This window comes from Rhinolophus sinicus, chromosome 4 (assembly GCF_057876585.1).
Source record: "Rhinolophus sinicus isolate RSI-liver-muscle chromosome 4, RSI-T2T, whole genome shotgun sequence".
NCBI lineage: Eukaryota > Metazoa > Chordata > Mammalia > Chiroptera > Rhinolophidae > Rhinolophus > Rhinolophus sinicus.
In genome coordinates, this window is record NC_142504.1 from 66030403 (window position 1) to 66044881 (window position 14479).

The following is a 14479-nucleotide window of genomic DNA, read 5'->3' on the forward strand; positions in this document are numbered from 1 at the left end:
GGAGGCTGTCAGCCTGATGTGAGGGCCTTTCTGGGCCATCAGCCACAAGGACAGCTCCGTCAGACTTCTCCCCCACTCTCACGTACCGGCTCATAATTGTTACCTGCTCTTACCAAGCCTCACTGCAGTATGTGCTCTGGAGAGAGTCTTTGATTACAAATGCAAAGGGAGATGGAGAGAATAAAGAAAAACAATGAGTCTACCATATGTGGAGAGATAAAGACGGGGAAATGTGCTCAAATGGCCTCCTCAAAACGTTAGTGGGAGATAAGTGCAAATAAAGAGTCATGAAGACTATTAATTAGCACCTGATATTTTCACTCACCAATATACAGACAAAATCCAGGGATTCTCCTACTGTGAGCCTCTGGAATGTCTGTGGTCCCTCTTACATGATGGGGAAGGTGGACCTTGGCCCCAGCATTGGAATCCAGGAAGATTTGTACCATTAAGTTTGGGAACACAACCCACTTATGAGTTAAGGAGCAGCTCATGCTGTATGGGGACTGTTTCCTTCATTATGTAAACCCAGGTTTAATTATTTTATCTCTGTCTTACCAGATGACTTCATGCTGCTTCTGTGTGCCTCCTTACAACGGCAGATTTTTGAGGATGAAAATAAGGCTGCAGTGAGAATCATAGCAGGGGACAATGTCGAGATTTGCATGAACCTTGATGCGGCCTCCTTCAGCCAACATAACCCTGTGCCAGATTTCATTCACTGCAGGTAACAATTTTCAAAGCCACTTTCATGCGTGCCTTTCACTTAAAGTATGTACCTCTACTTCCAATTCTCTCTCTGCCATTCTTGGGACACTGACAGGTGACTGTACACATGAAGCTAATAAACATGGGACAGGGTGATTCAGTAGTCTAGAAGCTGAGCCTCTGAATTATAGTTCTGCTTCTGCTTCTGTCAGCATAAACCATGCTTCTTTTTGCATCAGTTTGTGTCTTCTCATTCATTTACAAACTGACATGTGCTTATAATACTGCTTCCTGCCTCTCTCGCAGAGATCTTTCCTTCTCATCCTCTGTCCCTCTTCCTCATCCCATCCCTCCTCATCATCCTCCTGTTCAGTGGGCACCAAGAATGACTGGTCACTGCAGCTACCCTGTGCTGGCACTCTCCTTGAGCACTGTCTGCTCCATGGCTGTGCATGGGCTGCCTTTGCAGCACCTTTATTGCCTTTCACAGTCTGATGACAGCTGATCTTGGCAGCCTGATCATCCCCTTCACAGTTTGTGTTTAAACCAAACTAAATTTATCACTGTGTATTCCTTCTGCATTCTCTGGGTTTCCAAGTCCCCAGTTTTTTTCACCTGATGCCCACCCCATGGAGAGCACTCCCATCTGCCTCCCCAGTCAGCTCCTTTGTGCTATGAAGCCTTTAAGACTGAACTCAACCATCAGTGTAGGAGTCTGATAAATTGGTGTCATGTTTTATGCCTCCTTTACACACACACAGCAGAAGCCCTTGTGTGCGTTCTGATATGATGTCTCAAGTTAGTCACTAACTCTACCTGCGGTGATTCTGGGATACTGAGAAATATAGACATTTTATCTATTCTCCTTTGGGTATGACGTCAAGGAAGGGTGTGATATATTTGAGAAAAAAAATTATGATAACATTTAACTGTTGAGTATTGTACTCTAAAAAGAGTAAAGTTCTAAAGTTCACTTACCTGACAATGTACCTTCAAGGTATAATACATTCTCTAATAATGCTGGGTAGGTCAAGTGTGATGTATTTTTCATCAAGAGATTTCTTATTAACTCTTATTAAATAACAATCATTAATAAAAGAAGTGACCCAGACCTGGCTCTTCTCTGCTTCTCCCCAAACCTAGGAAGAGAAACAAACAAAGAAAAACCTCTAAAACAGAGATGCTCTAATTATGCAAATACAGATGTGATGTGGCCTGTAGGGATAACTTCTGTCAGGTGTTGGTGACTGCACTAGGGAAACTTCTAGCAACTGTTATTTATCACAAGCTGTCTGAGACCCGAATGCTGCCTTACGTTCCGTCAGAAAGGTCAGAGAGGCGGAATGGCTCCCTAAAAAGGAATCTTGACTCCTCCCAGGGACAGGCAAAGACGGAGAGGGTATTGAACAGAATATTGAACAAGCCCCACTGTGGCTGTGTCTGCTTTGTCAGAATCATTTCTCAGCTGCAAGAAAAGCCTTTTATCTCTAACTAACCCTTTATATATACCATGGAATTGTTTAAATGTATTCATTTCTAGTTTATCAAAAGAAACCCATTCTTAACTGTTCTCTTGCTTCAGAAGGCATCTGTATCTTAGAATTTCCTTAGTCATACAATTATTCATGCCTCCTATAGAAAGACAGAGAGGACTTTTAGTACTCAAGTTAGTAGGCAGGAAATGTTGCTGTTTATAGGAAATGTGGCCCAAATCCAGTGATGATAAACACACACACAGTGTTTTTACAACTTACCTACTCATCCATCACTGATTAGGTGAGCAGTTCCTGCAGACCAGGCAGTGTCAAATGAAAGATGAATGCAGAGCTCACAGCCTGACTTGTAAAGTGCTTTCATATAGAGTCAAATGCATAGTATTAGGTCGATGCAAAAGTAATTGCGTTTTAAAAGATTAAAAATAATTGCAAAAACCTCAATTACTTTTGCACCAACCTAATATGATTTTTTCCCCCTTATTAAAGTAGAATCTCCCAGCTTACTTTGTTTGTTTGTGTTGTTGTCCTCTTATGGTTCGGTTTTGTTTTCCAGATCATACTTAGATATGTCCAAAGTGATCATCTTCAGTTACCTCTTCTGGTTTGTCCTCACCATCATCTTCATCACCGGGACAACTAGGATCAGCATCTTTTGTATGGGTTACTTGGTGGCCTGCTTCTATTTCCTACTCTTTGGGGGTGATTTGCTGTTGAAACCAATCAAGAGTATCCTGCGCTATTGGGACTGGCTGATTGCATACAACGTTTTTGTGATTACAATGAAAAACATACTGTCAGTAAGTGGCTCCCACTGTGTAACACATTTGTGGTTTCAGTATAAGAGTAAACAGTCTATTCAGTGGTTATTAAAAGCCCATTGCTGATCACACTGCTCTCTTAAAAGCTCCAAATAAGATGCTGCAAATTCACAATTCAAAGGACCATTTATTACTCTTTGTTTTGCCATATTAAGCAGAATCCTTTTTGTTCGTTGCCATCATCTCAAGGTCATATGACAAAAGGATATGTATTTGTAGGAATAAATTTTAAAACATATTTTATTAATTAAAATCCCGTCTCTTCTGAGGAATAATTTGTCATCACTTTACTATATTACAAAATGGCCCTTTTATGAGTCGAAGTCAGTCCTTGAATCTCTAACAGTCATATCATGTTGGCTAAAACAAATTTCTTATCTTGAAAGAGTTGTGGAAATATTAAATAAAATGAACATAGTTCTCTATCACACGGTGTGGGGCGGGGAATGAGAGGGAATAGACTATTGAGAGCATGAATGTTTTACGTGCCCATGAAATGCAGGTAGACACAGAGGAAACCATGGATTCCTGGTTGTCTCTGAGTACAGGCATCCTGATCAGGGCCCAGCTAAGACAACAGAGGGCTGCAGAAAAACCCACCTCTTTCCTCTACGAAGTTTGGTTGTTCAGGGCACAGCTTTCCCTCTGACCTGGTAGATAACTCAAACTTCCTCCTCATAATCCCAGAGTCACATAAAATATTTTGGGCCACAAGGACACCAGTTCAGTTAGTTGTTATTTCAGGATATTGAATAACAGCCTTTCATATGCTGAAGGAGTTAATACATCTCTGTTGGCCCTAACTTAAAGTTAATTCTTATGCGTGCTACTCCCAGCCTATGCCTGATAGTGCATTAGAAGAGCAGTGATGTAATGACTTCCTGCTTCTCCCCTTCCTAGCTACTTAAAGATGAGCTCACCAGGCAGACAATTCAACTGTGAAAGAATTTGATTTTTTTTTTTTTTTTTTTTTGGCACATCGCTGCTATGTTTAGAGGTCTTGGAAAGTTAAGTCTGTGTAACTATGAATATGTATTTCAATAATTTATTTGGTTCACAGTCCTTTGAAATGTTAATTTTCTAGTTGATTGTAAAAGTGACTTTTATTTATCAATTTTACCCACCATTATTTATTTATATTTGGGATAGTAGTGAGTGTGAAAGGAGAGGGTATGAGATAGGACCACAGAACACCATTCATTCTAAAGTCTGATGGTGAAGGATCCATTGCCAGTAACTGACCCCTACCTTCATTCTTGGAAAATGTATGGATACAAAGTCCATTCATTCATTCTATAAACTTATATTGCACCATTCTTTGCTGGGCACTGTTCTTTGTTTTATATCTGGAAGAGTTAGAGATAAATAGTACTTGGGTTTTACCCTCAAAGAATTCACATTCTAAAATTGAAGATAGACCCACTTGTAATTATAATATGATCTGTTGATGCTAATTATCACAACATTTCAGGAAAACAAAACAAAGCAAAGCAAAACAAAAAAAGAGTACTTTATATCTTGCCTACATAAGTTGGGAACGAGCTCATTTGGAGGTGATGCCATTTGAGCCCATCAGAGACCTGAAAGATAGACTGAAGGGTGTCTGGGGAGACAAAGAGGAGAGGATATTCCCAATTTAGAGAACCTGAGCAAAAGCATGGCTGTAAAGGACTGAAATATGAACAGAAAGAATGTTCGGATGGGTACCCGTGCTGGGTAACTGCTGATTTGGGAGCAAATCCTAATTATATTCTACCTTACATGTTCCCAGGAAATATACATAATTCAGCCATCACCTTTATGTGTTGGTATGCAATGATTAAACTTTGTTTAAACTTTTCCCCCTTAGGATGTGAACTTAACCTTAACTATGACAATAAATCATTGTTATGAGACAACCACACACAAATCAACAAAGAAGATTCCTTTACCCAGAGAATTGGCCAAAAATCTCAAAACACATATTCTGCTCTTATTCTAAGAACTATATATCATGAAACTTACGTTTGTGATGATGTTCTCACAAATAGCATAGGTTTAATATGGCTGACTTGTGAGAAAATAAGTGCCAAAATCAGAGTCCCAGGGTTCAGCGTTCACCCATTTGCTAAAACATAGCTCAGCTTGTTCTTATCGTAGTCCAAGATTTCCTTTTTTGAAAAGAAAGGTGCTCCAAGTGCAGAAAAACTCACACTAAAGAAAACCTCACATTCCTTTATTTATCGGGCTTCATTTTCTCCAGGAAATGATGGTGCTCCTGAAGCATCAATTGTACTACCCCTTGTGACTGTAATTGTAGGTACTGTCAGCACCTCCTGCATTCATTGGCACTGAGGCTTTGTGAATTCTTGCACATGTTGGGGTAACAAGATATCAAGCTTTTTCTGGGTGCAAAGTTTCAGAATATGCCTTTCTCACTTGTGTTTCAGATAGGAGCATGTGGATACATTGAAAACTTGGTTAAAAATTGTTGCTGGTTAATCCAAGCTTTCAGCCTGGCCTGCACAGTGAAAGGCTATAAAATGCGTAAGTATGAAAAGCAAATCTGAGAATGGAAGAACAAAGAAGGAAGGGCAGCTGTATTGTTCTCATTTAAAAATTGGGCCAAAGCAAGTAAAGAACAGAGGTAAATGTAGAGTTCAATCCCTACACAGAGGCTATAGGATTGTACTACATTGTGAATCTATGGCCATAACATGAAGTACTCCTACTCAAGGCATCTTGGATTGTCTTTGACAGCCCCTCCGTGGCAAAGAGCCCCTCCTGTGCCTTACGTGGTCAAGAGTTCACTTTCTGGTCAGCCTTATGTATCAATGTTCATATTGGATTTGAAGTGCATCGCCTTGCTTGTAATTAAATCAACTCATAATTGATTTGATGGATCAGACTGTTGCTTTCATGCCTGTGTGAATTCCCAAGCCTGATCACACTACAGGTTTTATGAAATAAATGATGTTTTATAAAACAATGAAAATGGATGTTAATTTTAATTATTTTCTTTTCCTTTTTTTTTTTTTTTTTTTTTTGCCACAGCTCATGACGATCCCTCATGTAAACTACCCAGTGGGGAAGCAGGAATTATATGGGACAGCATATGTTTTGCCTTCCTCCTGCTGCAGAGAAGAGTTTTCATGAGTTACTATTTCCTGCATGTTGTGGCAGATATAAAAGCTTCACAGATCCTGGCATCGAGGTAGGGTATGCTTATTCTTCTTAGACTCCACTCTTGTTCCAGTTTTTGCCCCTGATCTTGTAGGTTTAGAGGGAAAGACTGGTAAAAGGTCTAGGTATTAAAAGGAATGTCATTGAGATGGGGGGGTGTCAATAGCCAGATATGTGACCCCCTAGAATGCTGTACCCATCTCAGAGACACTGGCTAATTGAATAATGAAATAACTGACCTCAGCAAAGGGGGATCAGAGCCAAACACCAATGAACTGAAGTTGAAGGTAAAGGCTTGAAGATAGTGACTGAGATATTTGACTATGCAGAGGTAGTGTTGTGAGACTATACATAGGGAAATGTTGGGTGTACATGGGTTCTTTTTCTAAGATTAGTAAGATTTGAGTATGTTTGCATGCTTATAAGCAGGTTTCCATAGCAGTGGAATGATTGAAAATGCAGGAAGAGAGGAATAAAGGGAAGGATGGGGTCCCTCAGGCTGCAGGTGGGGAAGGAACATGAGCACAGGCAGGCCTTAGGTAGGAGAATGTCATCTTTTCCTCTGTCACTGCAGGTCAGGGTGTCTATAGGATAGGTGTCAGGAAGCTGAGCAAATAATTGCTTACTAACTTATATTCTTTCCAAGAAGTAGGAAGCTAGGGCATTTACTAGGAGTGAAAAGCCCTTGACAGAACTTGAGATTTGATAAAAATGTAAGAAGTTTGAAATAGGCCCTAGAGAGGAGCAGAAGAATTTCTGGGGGTGTGGCACAGTGGATAGACTGCCAGTCGTGTGTTCTCTGTACCACTGTTGACAGCCTATCCAAGCACAGGCTGGCACACCACTGGGATCCTACAGACTTGGGATTTGCCAAATGAGTGTGACCAATGACAATGGGACAGAGATGAGGATATTAGGAGAGGTTGATGAAATCTATGGGGACTCTTAAACAGGCTTGAAATATGAGAAAGAGCAGAAGGGATTGGAAGGGTAGAAAGAAAAGGATCAAAGAGATGAGGCAGGAGACTGAAAATCCTACTGATAAGGCTTGCACTCCAACTTTGCTTATTTCCTTAAGGAATCCTTAGCTCATTCCATACCCTTTTCTGCATATTGAGTAGAAAACTAATCCCTTCTCTGCAAATGTTTCCTAGTGTGACCATTATAATTAGGTCAGGTGAATAACGCTTTGCTGAGGTATAATGTTCTGTGGGGCAGGTTTGAAGGGGCAGATGGCTTTTAATGTCTTAGAAAACACAAACTATTTTTTTAATTGGGGAATGTTGGGGAACAGTGTGTTTTTCCAGGGCCCATCAGCTCCAAATCAAGTCATTGTCCTTCAATCTAGTTGTGGGGGGTGCAGCTCAGCTCCAAGTTCAGTCGCCGTTTTCAATCTTAGTTGCAGGGAGCAGAGCCCACCATCCCATGTGGGAATTGAACCTGCAACCTTGTTGTTAAGAGCCTACAGTCTAACCAACTGAGTCATCCGGCACCCCAAACACAAACCATTTTGTTTTTACTGACGCCCCAGGTTTGTGAGCAGCCACTCTCTCCCAGGGGAGTCTGTGCCTTGTTTGTCCTCTGGGAGAAGGCTTCTATACAGGGCCTTGTATCTCCCAATCCCACCTAGGCAACTCTAGTCAACAGCCCAAAAAGAAATGTTTTAATCCTTAGTCATCATTTCAGGGTAAGATGAGTAACAATGATAGAAATGCTAATTTGTTCTGTTTCCAATTTTCCTTTAGAGGGGCTGAACTTTTCCAAGCCACAATTGTAAAGGCTGTAAAGGCAAGAATTGAGGAAGAGAAAAAGTCAATGGATCAGCTGAAGAGGCAGTAAGAATACTTTATTTACTCTCCTTCTCCTTTCCTTTTATTTTTGGTTTGTATGATCCCATTCAACCACTATCAGCTCTCAAGAAGACTAAACCCCCTGAAAAATTTGTTCATGTTAACTTTCACAACTACCTAGGTATTTATTCTTGTGTCAGGCTGTGGCTTATGTCTGCTAGACCAAAAATGGAAGTCATTTAAAAGAAAGATGGCTGCAGTGTGATGGAAGGGGAGATGGCTTGGGTAAGACCAATATCAAGTCTTAGTTCAACTGCTTACTTTGGAACCTTGAGCAAGTCATTCAAATTCTCTGAATTTTAATGTCTTGTTTCTACCTGGGTTTTTATAAAGATTAAACAAGTTAATGAATGAGACAGCGTCATGCCCAGTGTCAGGCACTTGGAGCAAATGATCATTACATCGGTGGGAAAGGGAATAAATGCAGAGTCCTAGCTCTGGAAGGATCTCTAGAGATAATATAATCTAATCTTTTAGGGAAGAAACTGATGACCCATGACATTAGATGATTTAAAATCCGTAGCTAACTAGAGGCAGCACTAGAAATACAACCCATAGTTCCCTATATTTACTTCAAGAACTTTTCTACCACAACATTCTGGAGAAGTCAAGTAATGGACTGACTTTACCTAGGATATTTGAGAATTCTGTTTTGTTTTTTTTGTTTTTTTGTTGTTGTTGTTGTTTTTAGCCCATTGTAAAGAATTTTCTTAGAGTGAAATTTCTAGCAATGAATGAAACTTCTGAGGATTGGTAGCACTTCACGTGTTCAGGAGCCAGGTTTAAGAGCTGATGGCCTAAAATTCAGAAACTAACTACTTTCCCCAAGAAAAAGAAGATATTCTATCACCCCACCAGGAAAATTCCCTGAGTTTGCTAAGACTGCTTCATTCTTTTCTGACCTAATTTTTCCCCGTGCAAAAATATTTGCTAGTATAAATTACACTATCCCATAGCATGGTTATTTTCACATTGAAGAGATGATATTATATATAATATTGAATACAATGTGGTATAACTGTTGCTACTATTGTTATTTCTAGCTACCTAAATTGAGTCTAGAGAAATAACAAATTTGGATCCACAGTTAGAATGTGTTCCCATAAATGAGGCCTGTTACTATTATTCACTTCACTGAGTTTTTATCATTTGTTTCAGTGATAGAAAGTCAGAATAAAAAAGAATAAAGGTAACGATCATTGCAAAAACAAACTGAAAATATTGTTTAAGCTACACAAAGCAGAAGTGGTGCTTAAATCAGTTTAAAAACTTGAGTAATATATCCAGAATTTTAAGTAAATTAAGAAATGAAACATTTCAGGACAGCACATCGGGAAATAGAGTTCAGCATTACAGTTTCTGAATAGTTAGACTTTCTGAATAAGCACACAAAATAAAAGGCACTAAATCAATAATTAAAGGTGAAATGGTACATTTTCCATATCTGATAAAGATATTAGATTTGAAATAGAGAAGAGGCATATTGTCTAATAGAATACTTACGAATGTTTGAGGAGAGACTTGCTATTTACAAAACAGTTCTCTCACTCATACATCTTTTCATTTGATGCTCACCACAACTCTGTAAGATAGACATTTATTATTTAAAAAGATGTAAAACATGGGAGAATAAAAGACTTATATTTCATAATGTGCTGTGTTCAGATTGACTATAGTACAAGGTGTAAGTGGACATAAAGTATTTCATATCAAACTTTAGCATAATTATTACTGATCATATTATTAATACTATCATCTGTGTCGTGCAAATTAACATGGGTATATAAAAGAAAAATGGAGATACTTGTTGCTAATAAGAAACTATTCACAAGTCCTAAATACTGACCGCTTTGTTCATGATTTTAGCTATACACATAAAAATACAAAAGTATGATCATATAACTATGGATGTGTTCTTGGCATTGCTGTTGCTTTTGCATCTTACAGGATGGATCGCATCAAGGCCAGGCAACAGAAATACAAAAAGGGTAAGGAGAGGATGCTGAGCTTGACCCAGGAATCAGGGGAAGGCCAAGACATCCACAAACTCGCTGAAGAGGATGACGATAGTATGTCGAGACATTTCCCTCTTATTCAAATACCTTGATATTGAATAATAGCGTGATTTGGGATAGGGCTGTAAAATAATGTAACTTTTCATTCTGCCAATATTACCAGTGTATTTTTTTTAACTTAGCAAGTTTTACTTTCTCATTGTGAATGGTATACATTTATTTGTCTTATAAAGTACATATTTAATGAATCCGTGACTTTACGAATATCTTTTCTGCAGCAAGACAACTTAAAAATCAACACATAACCTAGCTTCTGTTTCACAGGCATGTGCTTCTGAAGAAAATGGACATGAATTTGCTTAATTTGTTCCTTTAGGAAAGATATTTCAGATACACAATTTACTGTTATCCTTGATTTCTATAAATTTTATATGAAAATCAAGTAGATATGCACATTTTATGTGGTACCTGAATAAAAGTAGTTAAAATATCACAGTTATTATCTGTTGCATTGAAACTTAAGATGAAATATATATTTATTTTATCTAATTATAGATATATCCAATTAACTTTAGAATGTCTTCTTGTAGATGTTTGCATGCTTTTCTTTTTTGAAAGGAATGAAGAAATAATGCATGATATTCTCCAGTACATAGTATCTATTAATCACCAGTAAATTTATATTTTTTCAACTATGCATTAAAATAATCACAAGAAGGATTGCTGGTTATGGGAATATATGCATTTTAACAAATTATTTGCCACTAAATTGTTCTATAAATTTTGGGTGATGCTTCTTTCTGTTAATTCAATAGAAAATTCAATGTGAAATATATTTTTGACAGATAATTCCTTCTTTTATATATTTCTTTCTAAGCCCTCAGTTATGAAAAAGAAAATGAAAATGTGGCCTAATGTTAATGGGACACTTAGTATTTACCTTGTGAAACGGGCTGCTAATATGTGTAAACTTTTCAGATTCAGTATAGTTCCTTTTCCTGACCTCTGATTACTTTTGCAACTTATCTAGATTTTGACAATTGAGTTGTTAAAGCGTGGTTTTCAAAATTTGTTTTCTCACTTTATAAGAATTAATATTTGGACATATTTTATTTTAGGAGAAGCAGACAAAAAGAAAGCCAAGGGCAAAAAAAAGCAGTGGTGGCGGCCTTGGGTTGATCATGCTTCCAGTAGGTTTTCTTGATCCTCTTACAATTTCATCAATTCTAACCCTTATATCCTTGACCAGAATTCAGGCGTCCCCATGACCTGTGTGTTCCATGCATGGTTTTATCCTTGTGACTTGATAGGGGGTCAGTATATAGGAAAATTGTGATGTAAATGGGTCTCTGAGCCCTGTAGATGGAATCTTCCAGAGAAATCAGCTTATTTTGGTGCTGGCTGAAGAAAGCCAAATGTGTGGCTTATATACTCCTGAGCACCATTTTTGGGCTTGGAAAGGGAAGAATAATTGACTACCATGTTATCCACTTGTGAGGTCTAGAGCTCTGCAGGTATGTGTTTGTTCTATGGCTGAAAACCCTTATTAAAAATGAGTTTCAGCTCCTCCTGGACTGTGATTGAAGGATAATCATTATGAACACAGTGCTTGTGACCCTCTTTGTAAGGCACTAGCATGGATGCCAATTAGCCTCCCCTACCCTCATTCCCAAAGCTTTAATTTTATTTGCATGTAAGGGGTTTTGCCAGTTTATTAAATATAAAAATGAGGATAACTTAAAGTGAATGTATTTTCTCATTCTGCCTCCTCCCTAGTTTCAAAAAGACTCTAAAACTACACTCCAAATCCAGTGTCCAGCATGTGGCCTCAGAGCACCTGCAGCTCAGCCATAACAAATTAAAAGCAAAGTCAGAAAACAGTTTTTGAAAAACAACTTGATAGCCACATGCAATTAGTGCTTTTCCCTCCTGATCATAAACAAGAATGAGGAGTTACGGAACTCAGTGGCTATATTTGTTCTGCTTAGCAAAGGAACTATCACCTGCTATTGACCAATAGTATTATAATAGAATGATCCATTTGAATCCAGCCTTTCTTAAATGTATTAGAATATTGAATAATTATTCATTATTTTGAAAATTACTTATAACGTAATTCTTATGTCTTGTACTATGTCTTATACTATGTTTTGATCCCTATAGTTAATGTAATTAGACAACATCACCAAGGCCCATGACATCACATGATGATAGGAGGGGCTCTACTGATGGGATGTTTAAAATCACTAGAAAATCGAATTGATCAGAATCTTTCCCCATACCTAATTCTTAGTGTCATCTGGGTCTGGTGTTGACCTCTCTTACTCTAGAAATAATTTTCTGAAATTAGTAAGCCATTTAATAAAGCAATATTCAAAATTTGCTCAGTATGTGTAGATGTAATTAAATTTAATCCTAAATATTGAATTTTAGCATTTTGACAGAAAAAAATATCCATGAGTTACAAAGCATTTCATTTAATTTGCTGCCCAAGTCAAAAGACAAAACATTCAAGTTGAAATTCTATGTGACACTTTAATTTATTGTCCATTGGCATGTTAGTCATGCTAATAATCTAATAATGAATTGTACTATATGCCTATTTCTATCAAGTCACAAGTAAACTATGCCTATCTTTCTGTTTTTAAAGGGCCCTTTGCTAGTTTAGAGAGACCTATCCATTTCAAAATAATGTCAGACTGAATGCTTTGTCCTTTCAGCTGGGGTAAATTCCCATTGCAATCATTGTGGTTGTATTTCCCTTTTTATCTAAACATTGCATTTTGGAAGGAATTGGATATCGTCTTTGATAATAATCTTACAAGTTGGAAATACTTTAAAGAACTTCCTATGAAAGCTATTGAATTTAGATTTTCTGATTCATTTCACCCTCATTATATCAAGTTCTTGAAGACTGATATTAAATTAAGAGTGCCTCATTCCAATACCTGATGGTGCAATAATGCAGGAATGTGTGTAATTCATGGTTTGGAATCAGATTCTGAGAATGGTGTTAAAATTTTTCTGCAAAATGTATTTCCTTTTGCAAGCTTGTGAGGAAAAGAAAGGAATGAATATGCGGTTTATTTTTTAGGCAATGACAAGTTCCAAAACTTATCTTCAGATCTAGAAGCACTTTATTAAAAGCCCTTATTTCTTTAAAAGTCACTGGGCTTTTAAATAGATATTTCTTAGAGGTGCCAAATACAAAAATAAGTGTAGTTGGAATACTCTTGAGTAAATCCATTGACAATATAATAACATTGCTATGTTCTTCATATTATTGACAAATATTCAATATCTTAATGTAGTCTGCAGGTGACAAATCTCCCAGTTCCATACCTATGTACACACATACAGTTGCATTATTGCTATTCAATGATACCTTCCATTCAGTGTAATACTTCTTCATGTCAATTCTATACTGCCAAGCCTCACTTTATTGTGAAATACCTGAAATAAGGGGCCCAGGCCAGAGGGTAGGATTTTAAAAGTTATTTTCACACTCAGTTATTCAGCGATAACATCAACATCCATGATACATATATGGACACAGACTGGAGGCAGGATCTCTTTCTGAACTAACAAATGCATATGTAAGAGCTTCTCTACTGTTACCAGATAGCACTAAAGAAATTATTCTCTGTTGTTTTTCTAGTTTTATTTCAATAATATTTTATAAGGAATAGAAGACTCTTAACATTTTTCTTTTTTTAATGTGTTAATTCTACTTCTCACATACAAATTGGTAAAGTTTTTTAAATGATAAAATCAGTGTTATGACTGCTTGAGATGAAAAGTGTTTGGGCTCTCAGTGTCCACATGGATAAAAGTTATAGAAGGTATGATTGAATACAATTTAAGCTACTATTGATTTTAGAGCCTATAATGAGGGTAAAATGCTCAATCTTATAATACTCTGTTTTTACCAATGACCATGTGACATACAGTCCATGTAACTTTCCTGCAAATCTCTGAGCTTAAATGAAGGCATTACTTTAATGGTCTTCTCACTGTCAAATGTAATGCTGTAACTTTGGTTTGTTCTTGCTTACTCTTACCTTATGTTATATTGCATTTATTTCCTCAGGCCTGGACCCAGTACTCTGGGCCTGGTTCTTCCTTCAAAAAAATAAATAAATAAATAACAAATCACAGTGCTTCTGTTCAAGGATATAAGGCCCAATTTATTCACTCTGCATCTTCATGGATGGAGGCCTCACATACATCTGAAATCATGGGCAAAATTATTTACCTTTTGACCATGTTTAGTGATATTCAAGCAACTAATTTTAAACAAGCCAAGGTTTTCCATTACCTCACAATGTTTAAGTCCAAAATATAACTAAATACATCATGTATGTCATCCAAAAGACACCTCACCATTTGAAAACTTGAATATAATTTGAAAATATTTATATGTTTTCCTG

The 14479-nt window shown here is 37.3% G+C and overlaps 1 protein-coding gene across 7 annotated transcripts in view; it reads left to right on the top strand.

The window, feature by feature from the left end:
• PIEZO2 (piezo type mechanosensitive ion channel component 2) overlaps nt 1-14479 on the top strand; it is a 436387-nt gene that overhangs the window by 359398 nt on the left and 62510 nt on the right. For all 7 annotated transcript variants that reach the window (XR_016021128.1, XM_088797899.1, XM_088797898.1 and 4 more), the window contains 7 exons: nt 562-727; nt 2758-3001; nt 5452-5548; nt 6056-6215; nt 7930-8019; nt 9982-10103; nt 11168-11239. Coding sequence is in view for 6 of the 7 variants with exons in the window: in XM_088797899.1 (XP_088654025.1) it covers nt 562-727; nt 2758-3001; nt 5452-5548; nt 6056-6215; nt 7930-8019; nt 9982-10103; nt 11168-11239 (951 nt within the window). In the remaining variant the exon portion in view is untranslated. The remainder of the gene's footprint in view (nt 1-561; nt 728-2757; nt 3002-5451; nt 5549-6055; nt 6216-7929; nt 8020-9981; nt 10104-11167; nt 11240-14479) is intronic.